The sequence below is a fragment of the Podarcis cretensis genome (assembly GCF_951804945.1).
Source record: "Podarcis cretensis genome assembly, chromosome: 16".
In the NCBI taxonomy this organism is placed as follows: Eukaryota; Metazoa; Chordata; class Lepidosauria; order Squamata; family Lacertidae; genus Podarcis; species Podarcis cretensis.
Genome location: NC_137186.1, coordinates 10,331,033 through 10,351,264, shown reverse-complemented (window position 1 = coordinate 10,351,264; position 20,232 = coordinate 10,331,033). Strand labels below are relative to the sequence as shown.

The 20,232-nt window shown below is 48.4% G+C and overlaps 1 protein-coding gene across 5 annotated transcripts in view; it reads right to left on the bottom strand.

Moving 5' to 3' along the window:
• The window catches only part of ADAM15 (ADAM metallopeptidase domain 15), a 45,604-nt gene extending 26,102 nt beyond the window's left edge, over positions 1–19,502 (bottom strand). For 2 of the 5 annotated variants that reach the window (XM_079957976.1, XM_079957980.1), the window contains exons 1-11: positions 19,052–19,499; positions 12,621–12,724; positions 11,896–11,978; positions 10,573–10,651; positions 8,952–9,028; positions 8,631–8,814; positions 8,453–8,518; positions 6,083–6,151; positions 4,743–4,912; positions 2,652–2,733; positions 14–168 (exon numbers count right to left, since the gene is read on the bottom strand). In XM_079957976.1, the coding sequence (XP_079814102.1) occupies positions 14–168; positions 2,652–2,733; positions 4,743–4,912; positions 6,083–6,151; positions 8,453–8,518; positions 8,631–8,814; positions 8,952–9,028; positions 10,573–10,651; positions 11,896–11,978; positions 12,621–12,724; positions 19,052–19,172 (1,190 nt within the window). In that variant the 5' untranslated portion in view covers positions 19,173–19,499. Of the gene's footprint in view, positions 1–13; positions 169–2,651; positions 2,734–4,742; positions 4,913–6,082; positions 6,152–8,452; positions 8,519–8,630; positions 8,815–8,951; positions 9,029–10,572; positions 10,652–11,895; positions 11,979–12,620; positions 12,725–19,051 lie in introns of all 5 variants that reach the window. The other 3 variants (XM_079957978.1, XM_079957979.1, XM_079957977.1) reach the window with 3 other exon arrangements.
• Positions 19,503–20,232: the final 730 nt, after the last annotated feature.

Below are 20,232 nucleotides of genomic sequence, written 5' to 3'. Positions count from 1 at the left end.
TTCAGAGGCTCACCCCGTCAGTGGCTCCATGATGCAGCTGCGACCAGGGGGAAAGTTAGGGCCAGAGCCGTCACAGCTGCAGCCAGCGCCATCATGGTCAAGGCCCAGGTTGTGGCCTAGCTGGTGCGAAAGAGTTGAGGCGATCATCAAGGGGCTGACCGAGTGGTCCTGGAAGAGGAGAAAAGACAGCTGGAGATTGCTCTGCGACTCCCTTTGGTTCGCACTTTTGAGCAAGCCAACCTAATTCGCACTCCTCCTTTTGTTGTTGTTTAGTTGTTTAGTCGTGTCCTACTCTTCGCGACCTGGAGGTGCTGGAGGAGACTCTTGAGAGTCCCATGGACTGCAAGAAGATCAAACCTCTCCATTCTGAAGGAAATCAGCCCTGAGTGCTCACTGGATGGACAGATCGTAAAGCTGAGGCTCCAATACTTTGGCCACCTCATGAGAAGAGAAGACTCCCTGGAAAAGACCCTGATGTTGGGAAAGATGGAGGGCAGAAGGAGAAGGGGGCGACAGAGGACGAGATGGTTGGACAGTGTTCTCGAAGCTACCAGCATGAGTTTGACCAAACTGCGGGAGGCAGTGGAAGACAGGAGTGCCTGGCGTGCTCTGGTCCAGGGGGACATGAAGAGTCGGACACGACTAAACGACTAAACAACAACTCCTCCTTTATTCATTCATAAAAACACTTGCATATACAGTATACCGCTAACTCATAAAGAATAAAGATCCTTAGTTAAGGGCCACAAAAAAACCTGTGGGAAAGGAAATGCAAGGACAACAGATTCACCATCTCTTCAGGAATGTGTGGAGGTGGCAGTGATGGATAAAACAACAGATATAATCCAGAAAAAGAGAAAACACATGAGGTGGGATATATAATCAATGGGGAGAGATGGAACTGTTTTGTGGTCTATTGGAAAGAGCATTGCGTGGAGAGACTAGAAAGAGATTTGTTCATCTCGATTATGTACTTGTTTTTCTCCCCGTTCTCTCTTCCCTTTCTGTAGTTCAATGAACAAGTAAAAAAAAAAAAATTAATGTGCAAACTACGGAAGGTTACCTTATATATGTAAAACGACATAAAAAGCATATAATGAAATAGAATCAGATAAATGTTGTGGAAAGGTGTCTTGTCAAGAATAAGCTTGATGAAACAGAAAAGTTTTCAGCAGGCGTTTAAAAGCTGAATACCTAATTATTTATATTTTTAAAAATTATATACTTCCATTTATTCTTTGTTTTTCCTTTTATACTATTCTTCCCAGAATACTACTACTGCTAAGCAGATCAGGACTGTGACCTTTTCTGTTTTGTTCCACTTCTCCATGATTCAACCCCAAACCCAAAAGCATATCCATCCATCAATCAATTTATTATGGTCAATAGGCCAAAAGAAACACACCATACGAAACAATCTTGGAGCAAAACAGATTGTAAAGTACTGCACAATGTAAGAACCATCATATACAGATTTAATAATTGCACATTAGTCCCTGAAAAAAGGTCCTTAAAGTTTCAGGCGGCGAGATGTTTCTTGCTCCCAGTGTTACTGGCAGAAATTTAACCACTGCGAGTGATACCTTGGGGTTTTTCTTCCATTAAATATCTAACATAAAACTGAACTGACCTTCCCAGAAGTTTGGCCAGCAAAAGGCCAATTGTCTCCTGCCTAAGTTACTTAAACAGAAGGACAGTTGTCTACAGATCCCAGCTCCTGATTATTACAGACCATAATACCCTTAAGGAAAGAGGAGCGCCAGCATCGCTGCCCCAAAGCACTTAGGTCGGGAGGATATTAAATCTGGCTGGAACAAAAAGCTCTGCAACATTTAACAAATGAACATAAAGATGCAAACTCTAAGTCAAACGTCTACACAAATGCAGAACCTTGATACTCCAGGTGGGTCAGTCTCCCCCCAAAACATCAGAAGCACAGCTCCACAGCAATTCCAAGCAAGACTTTCAATGAGGCTGCCCTGGTTCCACGGAACAGATAGTAACTACTGCAATGCACTCTACGTGGGGCTACCTTTGAAGGTGACTCGGAAACTACAACTAATCCAGAATGCGGCAGCTAGACTGGTGACTGGGGGCGGCCGCCGAGACCACATAACACCGGTCTTGAAAGACCTACATTGGCTCCCAGTACGTTTCCGAGCACAATTCAAAGTGTTGGTGCTGACCTTTAAAGCCCTAAACGGCCTCGGTCCAGTATACCTGAAGGAGCGTCTCCACCCCCATCATTCTGCCCGGACGCTGAGGTCTAGCGCCGAGGGCCTTCTGGCGGTTCCCTCATTGCGAGAAGTAAAGCTACAGGGAACCAGGCAGAGGGCCTTCTCGGTAGTGGCGCCCGCCCTGTGGAACACCCTTCCAGCAGATGTCAAAGCGATTAACAACTACCTGACATTCAGAAGACATCTTAAGGCAGCCCTGTTCAGGGAAGTTTTTAACGTGTGATATTTTATTGTATTTTTGCTTTCTATGGAAGCCGCCCAGAGTGGCTGGGGAGGCCCAGCCAGATGGGCGGGGTATAAATAATAAATTATTATTATTATTATTATTAATGCAACAGGCACCCGCTTACCTGGGCTATCCAGAAACATGCCGCTACTCTGGCCTCTGAGAAAGCAAGGGGCACTAGTACTCACCATGCTGACCCCGCCGGAGCGATGGGAGCAAATCGAACCCTGCGTGGCCGTTCCTATTGAGCCCCCGGTGAATGGAGATCCCCTATGGGGCAGGGCAAGAGAAAGATCACCAAAATGGGGCATGGGGGGGAAGAGATAAGGTTTTACACAAGACAGACAGAGCCAAGTACACATTGGGAATCCTGCCACAGCTGAGTGGGCAGGCACAAAGTGGGCAGACTTCGGGATAGCTCCGCCCATCATGCTTCCTTTTTTAAAAAAATAATATTTATTAACAATTTCAATAAAAAAGAAAAAAAAGGTTACAAAAATGATAAAAGAAAAAAACAAAAAATACAAATTACAGAAAAGATAAAAACAGTTAAAAATAAATCCCTCTTTCTATATCTTACAATTCATTTACTTATTTTCATGACTTCCTCACACCTCCCTTTTTTGTATTTCAATTCAGATAGTTAATTCAGCAAATCCTTACCCTCTTTGTTTTATCTTATTTCTTAATCCATTTTTACATACTCCTTTTTAACCTTATTACTAAAACCGCTTCATTTCATTCCAACGTCATTTTAGCATTCAATAATTTTACAGTGTTTCTGTAGATAATCTTTAAATTTCTTCCAATCTTCTTCCACCAACTCTTCTCCCTGGTCTCGGATTCTGCCAGTCATTTCCGCCAATTCCATATAGTCCATTACTTTCCGCCCATCATGCTTCCAGGCCCCGCCCACAGTCCCAGTAGTGTCTATCCCTGCCCATCGGTAGTGCAGGCCCCGCCCACAGGGCTGGTTAGTGTCAATCCCTGCCCATCAAAAGTGCAGGCCACACCCCCTGCCTGGCCAAACACATGGCACCCGTAACCCAGGCCAAGCACCTGGCACTCCTTCGGGAGGCAAGTACCCAGAATGCACCAAACGAAGACCCAGGCTCCTCCGTCTATAGGCACCTCACTTCGCCAGTCCACCCCCCTACACTCCCCCGCTAGGGATTCTCTGGAGCCCTTCATTTTTTTTTTTTTATAAAATTTTTATTAATTTCCAATTTTTAACAAACACAAAAACAACATAAAAACAAACACAAAAAATCATAATTTCTTTACCTTATTTCCATAAACCTCTTTTCCCGGACTTCCCCATACCTTCCCCTTTTTGCATCCTTTATTTTAACAATTGTTCAACAACCCTTTTTAGCCAATTGAATATAAATTCATTCTCCTTTTCAATTTCACCCTAAACTAAACACAATTTACCGCTGCAATTCTACGTCTTCCTCTCCCTCAGCATTTTAGCACTCCTCAATTTTATAGTAGCTCTTAAGATATATTTTAAACTTCTTCCAATCTTCTTCCACAGTCTCTTTCTCTTGGTCGCGGATTCTGCCGGTCATTTCTGCCAGTCCCATAAAGTCAATCACTTTCGCCTGCCATTCCTCCAGCGTGGGTAGCTCTTGTGTCTTCCAATACTTTGCTAGGAGAATCCTTGCTGCCGTAGTAGCGTACAAAAAGAAATTCTTATCCTTCTTCGGCACCAGCTGGCCGACCATACCCAAGAGAAATGCCTCTGGTTTCTTATGAAAGGTGCATTTAAGTACTTTCTTAATCTCATTATAAATCATTTCCCAGAAGGCATTAATCTTTGGGCAGGTCCACCAAAGGTGGAAGAAGGTACCTTCAGTCTCTTTACATTTCCAACATTTGTTATTGGGCAAATGATAAATCTTCGCAAGCTTGACTGGGGTCATGTACCACCTGTAAATCATTTTCATAATGTTTTCTCGTAGGGCATTACATGCCGTGAATTTAATACCTGTGGTCCATAACTGCTCCCAGTCAGCAAACATAATGTCATGACCTATGTCCTGTGCCCATCTAATCATAGCTGGCTTCACTGTCTCATCTATTGTATTCCACTTCAACAGCAAGTTATACATTCTTGATAAATTCTTAGTATTGGGTTCTAACAGTTCTGTTTCTAATTTCGATTTCTCCACCTCTGGAGCCCTTCATAATCATAATCATAATCATAATCATTTATTTGTATCCTGCCCTCCCCGGCCGAGACTGGGCTCAGGGCGGCTAACCCTCAGGCTCCTTACATGATAAGCTGGACGCTGTCGTGTGGGATCCGAGGAAGCAGTTCCTCCTGCCTCCACCGCAGGAGCCGCTCCAGAACTACCCGGGGGGAACCGTCCACAGAAACGCGGTTCCCCTTGTTCCAGACTTCAAGGCCGACGAGAGCCACCCGCAGACCCACCGTCCGGTAAAACTGGGCAGAGGAGGGGAAGAAAATGGGAGAGAGTGGGTTTTTAAAAGAAGAAAAAGGAAAGGAAAGGAAAAGGTCAGAGGGCAAGAGGAAAAAAAAGGGGTGAGTGCTTTTATTCCTTCATTTAAATAATTATAAATTTTGCAAGACTAAAAAGAACAAGATCATCATAAAAGTGTCAAGCACATCAGTCAAAGCTGCCTGGCAAAGAATTGCACATTTGAAAGGCCCTGTCTGAATAATCCAGGATGTTTCTTTTTCAGAAGAAATCCAAATACCAAGCAGGGATTATTCCTGTCGAAACTCTAGTGGAAGGGATTTCCACCCTGCCATACAAAAGGCTCTGCCCCTGGCAAAGTCCAGCCAGCCCTCAGGAGCGTCGGCCATCGAAGTGTCCCCTCAGAAGACCTCAGCCCAATGTTTCTGTAATTTTACAGAAAATTAAGGAATGTTAGAAGGATGTTGGAATGAAGTTTTGTGGTCTGAGCAGAAATGATATAAAGGATTAAGTAAAAATGGATTGGTAATTAGTGAAAGAGGAGAATGTAAAAATATAGTATATCAAGATAAATTTTTTAGGATAATAACAAGGATGGAAAGAATTTGCTGAAATATCTAATTGAACTAGAATACAAAAAAGGGAGGTGTGAGGTCAAGGAAATAAGCAAAGGAAAGAAAGTTATGTAAAGGTTGCATTTGTGTGTTTTTTCTTTTTTTTTTCTTGGTTGTTTGTCTTTTTTGTAATCTTTAAAATTGGAATAAATATTAATTTTTTTTAAAAAAAGAAGACCTCAGCCCAGAAGGCAGAGCTGAAGGAATCGGCAACTCTTAAGGTTCCTGGGTCTTAAACTGCAAATTTCCTGCCGAGCTCTCCCCAAAATTACTCTCCGTGCGAGGTAAACACTGAAGTATTTGGAGAAATGTCTTTTAAAAAGCAAAAGCAAAGACAGTTCCCCAATATATACGAAGCTGCCTGGCATCAGGGGAGACCATTGGCCAACCCAACACAGAATTGCCTAGCCAACCTCCCCTAACCTCGAAGAGGATTTGGACTACAACTCCCATCATCCCTGACAATCAGCCATGCTGGCTGATGGGAGCTGGAGTCCAAGGACGTCGTCAAACTACAATTCCCACATGCACCACCCACATCCGCCTAGGGCAGCCACTCACCCCGTCCATGTGACTGGCGATCTCCAGCATCCGTGTTTGCGTCCAGTTAAGGTCGGGGTTCAGCTCGAACTGAAAAGGAAACAGAAGTGGAGGTGGTGGGAAGGGACTTGAGACACTGGGGGCCGAGCTCAGCTCTCTGCATCTCTCTGAAAAGGATATACCAAGAGCTCTGGCCAAAAGTTTCAATACAAGGAATAATTCCTACTCGAGAGTTGAAAAGAAAAACGTGTATATTCTGCTAAGAATAACAGTTTTAAACTAATAGTAAATTTAAACACAACGTATAAGTGCGACAGTTTTAAAATAATAGTAAATTTAAATACAACGTTTAAGTGCAGGGTTATGTATATACTTCATTATATTTATGATTTATGGTATTGGAGAACCTTGATCCATTTTGACATATTATTTGATATTACCAGCTGAAGAAGGCATTTACTCCGAAACAGGGCCCTGTTCTGGTCACCACTGCTGAGTCGTACATCTAATTCATACTCCGGATACTTCTTTTTGGCCCTATTTGATTCTTTATTCTGACTTTATATAATATGGACTCTTTTTGACTGCCATTGAGACTTGTATAAAACAATTGTTACTCTTTTTGACTGCCATTGAGACTTGTATAAAACAATTGTTGTGTACTGATATTTTATGTACCTTTATACTATATTATTGCATATTTGAAACTACATTATTTCTGCACTTAAACGTTGTATTTAAATTTACTATTATTTTAAAACTGTCGCACTTATACGTTGTGTTTAAATTTACTATTAGTTTAAAACTGTTATTCTTTGCAGAATATACACGTTTTTCTTTTCAACTCTCGAGTAGGAATTATTCCTTGTATTGAAACTTTTGGCCAGAGCTCTTGGTATATCCTTTTCAGTGTACTTCCAACAAGAACTCTGCATCTCTCTGCCTGGCCCTCGGAACTCTCCCCAGGCCACGCCCCTCCTCCTCCAGGCCACACCTCTCCTCAAACACATGTTTAAAGCCCTGGTGCCTGAACAGGTTTGGGTTCGCTATGGAATTCCTGTATTTAAATACAGTGGCACCTTGGTTGTCAAAGTTTTTTTTAAGTTTTTAAAACATTTTCACAATAACCTTCAAATCAAATAATTGCATTCCTTCATAAGTTGACTTCCCCACCCTCACCTCCGCAGCGTTCTTACTCAAACCTTTTTCTACTGCATTATATCTTCATCAGAATTCCCGTATTTTTATTTATTTTTTAAGACAGGCGTCGGCAAGGTTTACCTCGCCTGGGCTGGTTCACTCCCACGGAGATTGCTCCATGGGCCAGATCGCATCTGTGCAGATGTGATTTCCGGCGCCATGGAAGCGAGTCCCTGCTCTGCGCTGTGTCGGCATGGGGACTCGCCAAGCGGGCGGCTTAGTTCGTGGGACATTTAAACGACCCCCATGGGCCGCTTGTGGCCCATGGGCCGCAGGTTGCCAACCCTTGTTTTAAGATTTACACACCGCTTTATTTAAAAACAAAACAAACAATAACAACCACCCACCTCAAATTAGTTTACGGAGAGAATAAAATGATGGAATCATCAGCTAAAAGCAATGATTTGAAGCACAGAAATAAAACCCGCAATAAACAGGGTAAAACATACATCCAAAAACTCTAGGTGTTTGGGTAGGCATGTCTTAAGCAGAAATGTTTTTAGCAGGCTCTGAGAAGAGTATGGCAAAAGTGCCTGCCTGATGTCAAGAGGCAGGGAGTTCCAAAGTGCCTGTAAGATCAATTTCTTACAGATGTGGAGTGGGTATTATGTGGCACTTGTAGCCGTGTCAGTTATACAAGTGGGCACGTCTGGAGCAACATGATCTTACAGGTAAACTGGCCCCAATTGTTAAGGGCTTTATAGCTTGAACTTGAGCTGGTAGCAAATCAACAACCAGTCCAGTTCTCTGAGGACATGTGTTTTATATAGTGACAAGGCCTCACTCCTGCAATTGTGCAGATTCCTCCCTTCAGGGGCTACTTTCAACCAATCATCTTACCAGACTTACTCCTTTCTGCGTACCACGGCTCTAATAGATTTACCAAACGACAACAGATTTAACCATCGGAAACATTCAGTGCAGATTTCTCTGGGAATTGGTTTCCGATGGGGACAGTGAGGGAACGAGGAGAAACAGGGAAACCTCTCCTCGTTGAGATCTGGCAACTTGAGGAATCGGCCCATTGGGAAATGTCCCTCACTGGGTAAAACTGCACATTTGCGATCTGTTTTAGAAGAGACACCACTGTGCTTTCTCTCTGGGAAGCTACGAGGAATGTGTTTACGTTTGTGTTAAGGGCTTTGCCATGGGGGGCTGGGGGGGCGGTACGAGCATCGAGCATCGTCTCACCTCTGCCTGGTCGGCCACCATCACTAGCTCCACAAATCCACGTTCAGGCTCTGCCTCTCGCTTCGCCTGGGAGACAGGGCGAAAAACACTGTTAAGCACCGGGATTGCTGCTGCCGGTCAGAATAAGCAGCACAGGGCCGGCTGGGCTTTCTCTCTGGCCCAGATGTTCAAAACGTACCCTTTGTAGCCAGCTGCGCTCGGGCTGTGGCCGCGGGCGGAACTGTCCCCGGGACAGAGAGACCAGCACGCATTCTCCCGTCTCTTGCCTGACCGACTCAAGTCTGTAGGCCCTCGTACCCAGATCCTCTTCTGCGCTGGACTCCAGGCTGTAGCTCCTGTCGCTGGACACAACCAGCAGACCACTGGCAGGGCGGAAATAAAAAAAAAACAGTCAACCACATTTTTGCCCACGGAAAACCGCAAGAGTGAAAGGAATCTGCTCAGGGGTGAACCATCCGTCCTCCCACAGAGCTTCGCCTCATCCAGTCTCTCCTCATACCTTAGCCCAGAGCAAACGCAGACATTGGCCCAGGAGTCTCGATAGCCCTGGATCTTGCCTCGATAGCAGCAATTGCCCTGGAAGACAGAGAAAGCAGGGAGAATAAGCACAGCCTCCCAGGTTTGGCGTTATAGCCCTGCCCCCTGCTTTTCTCACAGAAGATTTGCCCCATCCCCTTGACCACTGGGGCCACATGACCTGGGATAGCTCAGTCAGCAGAGCAAGAGATTCTTCATCTCAGGGTTGTGGGTTGGAGCCCTGCGTCGAGTAAAGGATTCCTGCACTGCCGGAAGTTAGACCTGATGACCTGTGTGGTCCTTCCAAGTCTATAAACATCTACGCCATACGTTGTAAAGCACTGTGATGCCGTTCTATGGCTTCCCCCGGAGAATTATGGGAGCTGGAGTTTGCTAAGGGTGCTGAGCACTGTCAGGCGGCCTCCTGAAGGAGCTGCAATTCCCGGAGTGGTTTAACAACCAATCCCTCTTCTTCATAGGAAACTCTGGGAACTGTAGTTCTCTGTAAGGGAATCAGGGGTCTCCTAACAACTCTCAGTGCCCTTCACAAACTACAGCTTCCAGAATTCTTTGGGGGAAACATGGCAGCTTAAAGTGCTTTCAATATAACCCTTAACTTAACCCTTCCCAGCTCCACAGTTGAAATACTTTATTGTCACTTGTACAACTTGTATACAGTGAGATTACATGAGCACCCCCCACTCAGCTCTCTTAGTCTTAATTCCCCTCGTTTACTGACGCACACACACCAAACCCAAAAGTCAGTTCCCCTGTTGTTATCTTTTCATTCAGCAGCCTAACAGCCCACGGATAGAAGCTGTTCTTTACCCTGTTGGTGCGACTAATCAGGCTTCTATATCTTCTGCCTGAGGGCAGGAGATCAAGAAAGTGCCGGCCAGGGTGTGAATCACCCCTGAGAATTTTCCTCACTCTCCTGAGGCAACGTTCTTCCGCTATTTCATCCAGTGGATTCACAGGACAGCCCATAATATCTTGTGCTGTATTCACCACCCTCTGTAGGCACTTCCTATCACATGATGTCAAACCAGCGTACCACACTGTGATGCAGTATGAAAGGACACTTTCTATTGTTGCTATTGTTGACCGGTAGAAGGAGATCATCAAATGTTGATTGACATTGTTCTTCTGCAAGACTCTGAGGAGATGGAGTCTCTCTTGGGCTTTCTTAACCACCTGGGTTGTATTTATTTTCCAAGTAAGGTCTTTAAGCTTTTTGAGAATACAACAACCAGAACGGTACACAGTGTGGTTAGACTGTGAAAGGCCTGAGGCAGCTGCCTTTTCCCCAACGTGAAATCCACCTTTTTCAGAGTTTCCGCCCACAGGCTGGACCTTTTCCCCTTGAACCCTCTGCTGCTATGACCCCAATCTCTCTTTCCTGGTCAATCGCTGCCCGCTCAGATCCCAGCCTGCTTCTCCAGCCCTGGAGCTGGCACCTCTGCTGAAACTTCTGCATCGTGGCAGAGTCCCAGCTGGCAGAGGAGGTGAGCCCAGGAATAAACATTCCCCAGGCCCTGGATTTCGGTGGGGATGGGTGCCAGCAGAGGAATGGGCTGCGCAGAGCCAGAAAAACAGATGCCCACCTCTGTGCTCGTCGGATGCGTCGCCCTCTCCCCGTTGGAAAGGTAATAGACAAGTCCTTGGGTGCCTGCCAGCAGCTCCCTACGATGGAAGACATACAAATCAGCAGGGACAGACCATGGATTTGGAGGAGACGCAGAAAGGTTGCAGGGAAAAGATGGCAGCAAAGCTCCTTTTTAAAATTTGCCCCTTGAATCAGAACCACGAGGACTGGAAGCTTAATTGATTTTTAGGCGAGGGACCCTAGCAGAGAACCTGCCTTGCATGCAGAAGGTCTTGGGTTCAATCCCCAGTACGGTGGCACCTCAGGTTAAGAACTTAATTCGTTCTGGAGGTCCGTTCTTAACCTGAAACTGTTCTTAACCTGAAGCACCACCTTATCTAATGGGGCCTCCTGCTGCCGCCGCTGTGGGATTTCTGTTCTCATCCTGAAGCAAAGTTCTTAACCTGAGGTACTATTTCTGGGTTAGCGGAGTCTGTAACCTGAAGCGTCTGTAACCCAAGGTACCACTGTAGCATCTTCATACAGGGCTGGGAATATCTCTTTCTCTGAAATCCTGGAACCCCACAGGCAGATCAGTGTGAGCTTAGATGGCCCTTTGGCCTGATCCTGCAGGGATCTTGGGTTACTGCAGCTCTCAAACTCTTCTCTCTAGGCCACACTTTCAGAATAAACATTTGCTCGTGCCAAATTGAATTTTTCAATGGTAAGAAATGCAATGGAAAACAAAAAGATTGCAACTGGGATTGTCCTCAAGGTTGTTTAATACACTTTGCTCTCAGTTTGAGAAGATATCTAGCCATATTCTGAAAATAAATATTTTTTTTTGATACTATACAGGCAACGGCCGTTTTGCACGGGGGCTACGTTCCTGACCCTTGCACGTGTCGACGGAGCATACAAAAGCCCGCCTTTCTCCCGCCCAAGCCCCTTTTTCCTGCCACTTCTGGGTGTGTTGCGATGTGTGGATGTGCTGTCACACACATATTGGACCAGAAAAACAGCCATCGCCTGTACTACACTGAAATGTTTAAACGTTTCTCGGATTCTCCTCGCATCTCCCTGCCACACTTGCCATCCTCTGCGCGACACCCTTGGAGAACCGCTGGATTACGCTAAGATTCAGGGAGGGGGTTAGGACAAAATGGTGGACATGGCCCCCTGCTTTATTTCCTGTGGGTTGTTTTAATAATGTGATGGTGGCTGGGTCTGTAACCTGAAGCGTATGTAACCCGAGGTACCACTGTAATTCCAGGGGCAAAGCTAGAGATTTCTGGTTAGAAGGCACTTGTCACTTCTGCCCATGATGCAAACCCGAACTCACCGATTCTGTACCAAGTCCAGGAGGAGGCGATCTCCCTCGACCTCCAGTGCAACCCTCAGCCGAGCCGGGAAGCCCTGAGACCCCTGAAAAGGAGAGAGGTGATGGCTGGCAGAAGGCGACAGAGAACCCATCATGTTTTCTGTGTGGACAGATCCCACCTGCCCCTGCTTAGTAAAGAGGGGTATCGCTGTGAGCCGGAGCAAGGGGCTGAGACCACCCTCTTGGGCCAGATCTCTGCATGCAAGCTAAACTCTTTCCAAAAGTGCCCCTTTCACCAAGGCCAAACCTAGGGCAGGGAAAAAAAAGCTCCCTTCGACCCCTTGATGGCAGGAAGCACCTCGCCCAGCTTAGCTCATTGTCCTCCTGCAGGCGTGAAGGGGAGCGGGGGTTGTGTGTGACCAAGCATGTTGCACAGGGGTGTCTGCTTCTCTCCCCCCACCCCGGCCATCCCCACCCAGCGTTTCCTGCCCAGGAGTAATACCCGGAAATGCTTGGAGGCTCCCAGCATCCGTGGGTCAAGCAAAGGATTGGGAGGGAAGGCTGAAGGCTTGGGGAGAGGGGGAGGCGAGTGGCACCCGTTGCAGAGCGCGATGAGCTCATTTGGCCAGCTCAGCTCGAGGTCACGGCATCACCGCAGCTGCTCCACTGCCCCCTTTCCGACCGCCTCCAGCTTTCTCCCAGTTAACAGATCTCTCTCCAGCTGGAAAGCCGGCATGGAAACTCACCAACGACGCCTCCTTCAGGCTGACGGGCTGCCCGCCCCACAGGATCGTTGGCGAGATGGGCCACGAACAGGTCCTGTCATCCCATGGCCGTTGGGTCCCGACATCTGAAATTGGGAATGGGCAAGGGGTTACTCTCAGTTTCGTGTTTTCCTGCAATCTTAAATTTGGCTCACCGCTCCAAGCTACGATTAGTTTTTTTTCCCAAGCCCTCGTGAAAATTCACCAGCTTTTCAGCGTCACTTTCTCCCCCCTCCCCCCAAGGTTTCGTTTCACTATATAACGCATATAAAACCACAGGGATTTAACAACAGGTGAAAAACAAAACTACGAAATAGGCACGTAGAATGAATCCAATAGCACATGGGTTAAAGCAACAAGAGGATCAGCGTTATCAGATTAGCAAATCCAGTTCCAGATTTGTCAGGCTTGAAAATTACGGTTTCGCTGCATACATGATAAAAGTGTCTGGAGGTTTTCATTCTTGTTGATTTTAGTGCTAATTTCTCATGCCCGTTTTTTTGGTATGCAATTTCAACTATTATTTTTGCAAAATAACCTTTTCCTAGACACAATGCACTGCTGCATGCTTTTTTGACTAATGCATACATTTTGACGCACACAACGTCCTGGTATATGTATTTGAAGACCTCTCACTCAGCTGGAATACAGAATTGCAAAATTCGGAGAACTGCACATTTCAAAGGAGGGCGTTCTGGTTTGCAGATTGTTCCGGGAAGTGCAGATATAACAAGTTCTCCTTTAAATGCAAACGGAAACAGATTTCTTCTCCAGTGCAACACGGAATGCCAAAAAAACAAAGCATTCGCCGCCTCCCTTCCCTCTCTGCTCCATTCAGTTGAAAGCCCTTTTCCCCCCACCAGTTTTCATGCCCAGCCATGTATTAAATCGGTATATTGGAAAGTCTGGATTCCCCATGGAGAAAGCTTGCGATGCCGTCACCTCAATGAATAATGCAAATGGACACTGTTATAAACAGTTGCAAGGCCTAATTGGTTCAGCTTCTGAAAGGCATGGAAACAGTTGTGGACAGAACCTCGGCCCTCCAGATATTGCTGGGCTCCCCAACTCCCACCATCTCTAACCACTAGTCATACTGGCTGAGAGGCTGATGGGAGGCAGAGCCCTATACAGCACCTTGAGTGCTGGCAGTCTGACCTTTGGAGGGGGCCACAGGTCCCCTTGGTCTGCCCTACCTTCTGAGTCCCTCACCAGACTTTGAAGATCTTATGGACTAGAAACCTGTGTGGTGTTGTGCACAGGTTTTTTAGTATTAGTATTATTCTTTTGCACAAGCAGAATTCAGCCTTAAAGCTGAAATACAAGCAAGATTATGTCACAATAGACTTCTCCCCCCCCCCCTTCCAAGGAACTAAAGAAAGGACTTCCTTTCTTTGTGGGGTTCTGCTGAATCACTCAACACAGTGCATTGAAATGTGCAGCAAATGAGCCTTTGCTCAAACAGACTTAAGGGCTTAAATGGTGCTGGAAAGGGGAGGGTGGTGAGCTGAAAGCAGGGAGTGGGGGTGTGTGTGCAGAAAAGGTGACTAACATTACAAGCCCATGCATGTTTACTCAGAACCATCCCCTGCCTCTGTTCCATGGGGATCATTCCCTGGTAAAAGTACACCTGGTTGCTGTTTGACCTGACATGTTCGTGCACAGATAAAAGGAAACGTCTTTCTAAATCAATCTTTGGTCCAGCAACATCAGGATTGATCACACTGGCCTGCAGCAGCATTCCAGGAATTTGGGTGGACTAAGCTCCTTCCTACCATCTATGAAGCTGCCTTATGCAGATTCAGCCCATCAAGAGCAGTATTGTCTACACTGGCTGGCAGCAGCTCTCTGGGATTTCAGACAAGAGTCACTTCCAGATACCGGGAGCTGAACCTTATAATTCTGCATGCGCTCTGCCACCGAGTTCTGGGCCTCCCCCTAGAAATAACGCAAGACCCCAGCCCCCATCATTCAAAACGTATGACTGATTGGAACAGGAACCTCAGAAGCCGCCTTCTGCAGAGTCAGAACGTTGGTCCTTCTAGCCGAGTATTGCGTGCACGGGCTGGCAGCAGCTCAATTGGGATTTCAGACAAGTGCCTTATCCCACCCTACCTGGAGATCCTGGGAACAGAACCTGGCACCTTCTGCATGCAAAGCAAGCGCTCTACCAATCAGCTACCGCCTGTTTGCTACACCATTTAAGAACTGTGAAGACCATCTGAGTGAAGGTTCATAAAATAGTTCAGCTGGTGAGAGCATAGTCCTCCTGACAATGCCAAGGCTGCAGGTTCAATCCCGGTAAGGGACAGGTGCATATTCCTGCACTGCAGGGGGGTTGGACTAGATGACCCTCAGGGTTCCCTTCCAACCCTACGGTGCTGTGAAAAGCACATCAGAAGGGCCCAGCTGGATCAGGCTAAAGGCCCACATCCTGTTCTCACAGGGGCTGCTAGCCAGATGCAAGCCCGTATTCCTCTGCTCACTTTGACATCTGGCCCCCAGAAGGTTGCTTGGAAGACAATGCAGCACAGGAGCTCAAGAAGGGCAAAGCCAAAATCCATTGTGGAGGTACCAGTTTAAAAATTTAGCAGGTGGCCAAGGAGAAACCACATGGATTTCTGCGCAGCACTTAGGATAAGTTGAAAGCCAGAGTGAGGATCCTCTTGGAAGATTGCATCCAATCGAGGAGTGCACAGTAACGTAAACGGAGCGTTGTTATTGGAGAGGCACTAGAAGCTGAGTGTGCAGACACACAATGCCCCCCCATCACTTCCAGGGGGTTGAGTAGATTTTAAGGAGTACAGTAAAAACTTCTACCAGTCCAGTCCCCCCCCCGATTTCTTAGCTGCCCAAACCATAGAGGTTGGTTGGACTCCAACTCCCATCAGCCAGTGCAGCCAATGGTCAGGGATGATGGGAGTTGCAGTCCAACACCTTTAAGAGGGTCACTGGTTCCCTTTGTCCTTCACACGTCCCAACCAATTGGGGATCACAGGTTAACTGCACTTAACAGAGGTGTGAAGCAGGGATGGGGAACCCACAGCCTTCCTGACGTTGCTGGACTCCGACTCCCATCAGCCCCAGCTAGCAATGGCCCACAAGTCAGGGAAGATGGGAGGTGGAGTTCAGGACCACCTGGAAGACCGCAGGTTCTCGAGCTCTGCTTTTTAGGAACATAGGAAGCTGCCTTAATCCAGATCACTCTCAGAATCGCTTATCCTGGCTTGGTAGCAGCTCTATCACACAGGAAAGGGCCGTGCTACTGCCTTCGTTCTTGGAGTTTTCCAGAGGAATCTGACTGGCCACTGTTGGGAGAACAGACAGATAATGGTCTAGACAGTGGCGTAGCGTGGGGGCTGCAGGGGGGGCCGGCCGCACCGGTCGCAACATCTGGGGGTTAGGGTTAGGGGGCGCAAATCCATGGGTTAGGGGGCGCAAATCCATGGGTTAGGGGGCGCAAATCCATGGGTTAGGGGGCGCAAATTACTTGCCTTGCCCCGGGTGCTGACAACCCACGCTACGCCACTGGGTCTAGAGATGGGAGTTTTGCTCTGATCCCACAAAATCCCCTTTATATCCCTAGGCATAAATTCTGAAAAGCAGCCTTTAACCTCCCTTCATCCTAAACTTCTCGATCCCCCATTGTTTTGGAAGCGGAGGACCAGGGCTGCCAACTCTCAAACAGGTAACTATAACGAGGATAGCAGATAACGGAGCCTCCAGGTTCAGAGGCAGCCTACCTGCCGACAGAGCAGCCACACCCAACCTTGGTCCCCAGATGTTGCTGGGACTACAACCCCCATCATTCCCAGCCATCATTGCCCATGGTCAGAGGATGGGAGTTGTAGTCCCAACTGTGTCTGAAGAAACCAAGGACGAGCTAGAGAGATTAATGATGGGGAGAGCGCTCTTGGCTTCATAAACCTGTTGGAAAACAAACTCAGGGATGTTTGGTCTAGCGTTGCCAACTTCTGCAGCTGCGCCTTTAACAGCAATTTGACTTGCAGCAGTGAACAGGTGATCGTATTACGTTCAATGTCATGGAAAGTACACCTGCTGATTTCTCCATCTCAAACCACTGTTAAAAAATGGAGGGAAAGGGAAAGGTAAAGGGACCCCTGACCATTAGGTCCAGTCGTAACCGACTCTGGGGTTGCAGCGCTCATCTCGCTTTATTGGCCGAGGGAGCCAGCGTACAGCTTCCGGGTCGTGTGGTCAGCATGACTAAGCCACTTCTGGGGAACCAGAGCAGCGCACGGAAATGCCATTTACCTTCCTGCCAGAGTGGTACCTATTTATCTACTTGCACTGGCATGCTTTCGAACTGCTAGGTCGGCAGGAGCAGGGACCGAGCAATGGGAGCTCACCCCATCGCAGGGATTTGAACTGCCGACCTTCAGATCGGCAAGTCCTAGATTCTGTGGTTTATCCCACAGTGCCACCCGTGTCCCTTCCACCCCCCAAATCCTCCTCACCTGCCTTCTCCGGCTATCAGCAACCTCCACCCAAGATGGGGAGTGAACCGAGGAATATAGGCAGCTGCCTTCTTCCGAGTCAGGCCCATCAAAGCTCAGTACTGTCTACACTGACTGGCAGCAGCTCTGCAGGGTTTTCAGAGGGAGTCTCTCGCAGCCCTACCTGGAGATGCCAGGGATGAAACCTGAGACCTCCTGTTTGCAATGCAGTTGCTCCGCCACTGAACTATGGCAAAAACTGCCTCTTTCGGCTGCTGATTCAGAGGGCAAGAGTACACCACACACCATACAGGAAGCCCAGACTCTCACAGCCAAGGGTGCAGTTAGAAAAGAGCGCCAACCCCAGCTTTCTAGATGAGCAAGACACGTTTTCAAAGAGGCACCTGTCTATAGCGTTCACTTCAATTATTTTATAGGACAGGGCAGTTAAGGGCTGCAATCCTACTGTCATACTTACTTGAGAGCAATCCCATTGAACGCAATGAAAACATGCCTAAACGACTCAGTGCTTAATTTGTAAAGGGGGGGGGGGTTTAAAATCTGTTAGCAGCAACTCCCCTCCCCCTCCATTTTGGAAATTTTCCCTCTAATTTGATATGGGTCTATTTACTGCGTGACAATGCAAATACCAGGGGCGCGGGTGGCGCTGTGGGTTAAACCACAGAGCATAGGACTTGCCGATCAGAAGGTTGGCGGTTCAAATCCCCACGACAGGGTGAGCTCCCGTTGCTCGGTCCCTGCTCCTGCCAACCTAGCAGTACGAAAGCACGTCAAAGTGCAAGTAGATAAATAGGTACCACTCCGGCGGGAAGGTAAACAGTGTTTCTGTGCACTGCTCTGGTTCGCCAGAAGCGGCTTAGTCTTGCTGGCCACGACCCGGAAGCTGTATGACAGCTCCTTCAGCCAATAAAGCGAGATGAGCACCGCAACCCCAGAGTCGGCCACGACTGGACCTAATGGTCAGGGGTCCCTTTACCTTTACCTCTGAATGCAAATGCCCTCTGAACATGCTTAGGGGCACCTTCATCTTGTCTGCCTCCAATGAAGAGCATTGGCCAATGGCTCCATGGTGGGATAAACTAAACCACAGGCAGAGACGGGGAAATTGTCACACTCCAGATGTTGTCTGGCTCACATCAGTCCCAGCCAGTTTGGCCAACGGTCAGGGGCATAGGTGCCAACTCCCTGGGGCACTGAGTGCCCGAGCACCCTCAAAATTTCCTATGAAGGGGCTGGGCATGCCAGGATCATGCACATTGCATGGCACCCACGGTCAGGGATGATGGGAGCTGTAGTCCAGCAACATCTGCAGGTCTACAGGTTTTCTACTCCTGTCCTGGACCAATCATGTCCTAACCAATCAGGGATCACATAAAAATGCATTTACAGAGGTCAAAAGATTGTGGCCCTCCAAATGATGTCAGACTCCAGCTCCCATCAGCTCCAGCCAGCATGGGATGATGGGACCTGGAGTCCAAAAACATTTGGAGAGAGATACACAGGTTTCCCCACCCTGGTATAACAGCTTAGAAAAGAGAGGCTGCAATTCTAACGCCACTTACCATCGAATCCAAGGGGAATGACTTCTTTGCAGATATGAATAGAACTGCAACTTGAGTCATCAGGAAATTCCGCTCCTACCTCTCCCATCTCACTACTGACAAGCTGCTGTTTTCTCTGCAACACGCAATAATGCTAGCCTGATTTATTATTGTGAGCACCTGCTCTGCGTGCAAAAGGCTCCAGGTTAAATCCCCAACATCTCCAGGTAAGCTTGGCAATAAAAGCACCTTTACTGAGAGCTGCTGCTGCTAGGCAGCCAGTGTGGGAAGAAGTAACGTGTGAAGAAGTGGCGCTTGGGAAGAAGTAACGTGTGAAGGCGGCCCCAAGGGGCGGCGGGGAAAGGGGTAAGCGGCATACGCCTCTCTGACTCACCGTCCTTCCGTGCTCTCGAAGTGCCTTCGCGCTGCTCCGGCGTCGCTCCGGGGAGAAAGCCGCCAACCCCGAAGGGAGCGCAGGAAGCCAGAAATACGCAGACCCCCCAAAGCAGCGCCATGCGTCTCTCGCAGCCGCCGGGGAGCCGCGGGAAGAGGCGCCCCGACGGTGCGCCCTAGCGCGCAGCAACCGCCGGCTCCTTGGAGAGGTCCGTGCGCCCTTGGCGGCGCTTTCGGGGCGCTCGCTTGGAAAGCAGCCGGAGATCGGGGCGGCCAGGAAGGGGAGCAGCTTGGCTCCGGAGCAGCAGCCAGGGCAGCAGCCAAGGCTCCGGCTAAATCCCTCCCCGGGGCCGGGCTGCAACGGATCAGGGGCCGCCTCCTCCTCGGCCCCGCCGCCGCCGCCGCCGCCTCCACCCGCCCTCCCGCCTCGCATTGCAGCGCAGCTGCTGGGCCCGCCCGAGAACGGGAACTTCCTGCCCAAGCGACCTTCAGCCTCCGCCCGGCTGCGCGTTGCCAAAGCCCGGCCCGAGACGCCGCGCCGCGCCGCGCCCGCCCTCCTCCCCGGCTGGCGCAGGGCCGGGACGCGCCCAAGGAGGGCGCACCGGGCGGGCGAGGCGCAAGCATCTCCGCCCGGCCGAAGAAGGGGCTCCGAGGCTGGGAAGCGGCGCCGCTTCCGAAAAGGGATTGGCACCGAGCAGCAGCGGGGAAGGGGGCGGTGGAGAGCTTCGGGATTTCCCTGCTCCAGAGGCGAAGGGCGAGGCATGGCATTTTGGACCTGACAGGAGTTGCCAAACAGAATAACAACAATAATAACAACAATAAAAAATATCATCATCTTACTTGCGAAATCGCCTTGCCCCAAACACGCCCACTCCGCTGCTCCAATCTGCAGGACTGGCCCTGTTGCAATCCGCGCATAACACCCGCATAGTCGTCGTCCCACATTTGTAAGAAGTTACCCTTTGGAACTCCCTGCCTATTGATGTCAGGTCTTTTCCGGCACCTGCTAAAAACATTTCTGTTTAAGCAAACCTACCCAGATATGTAGAATGTTGGCCGATTTTTAAAATCTGTTGTTTTTTTTAGCTTACTGGGTTTTTTAAAAAACTTTTTATTTTTACTGATTATTTTATTCTTTCATTCTTTTTGTAAATTGCTTCGAGGGCTTTATGATGGGCAAGC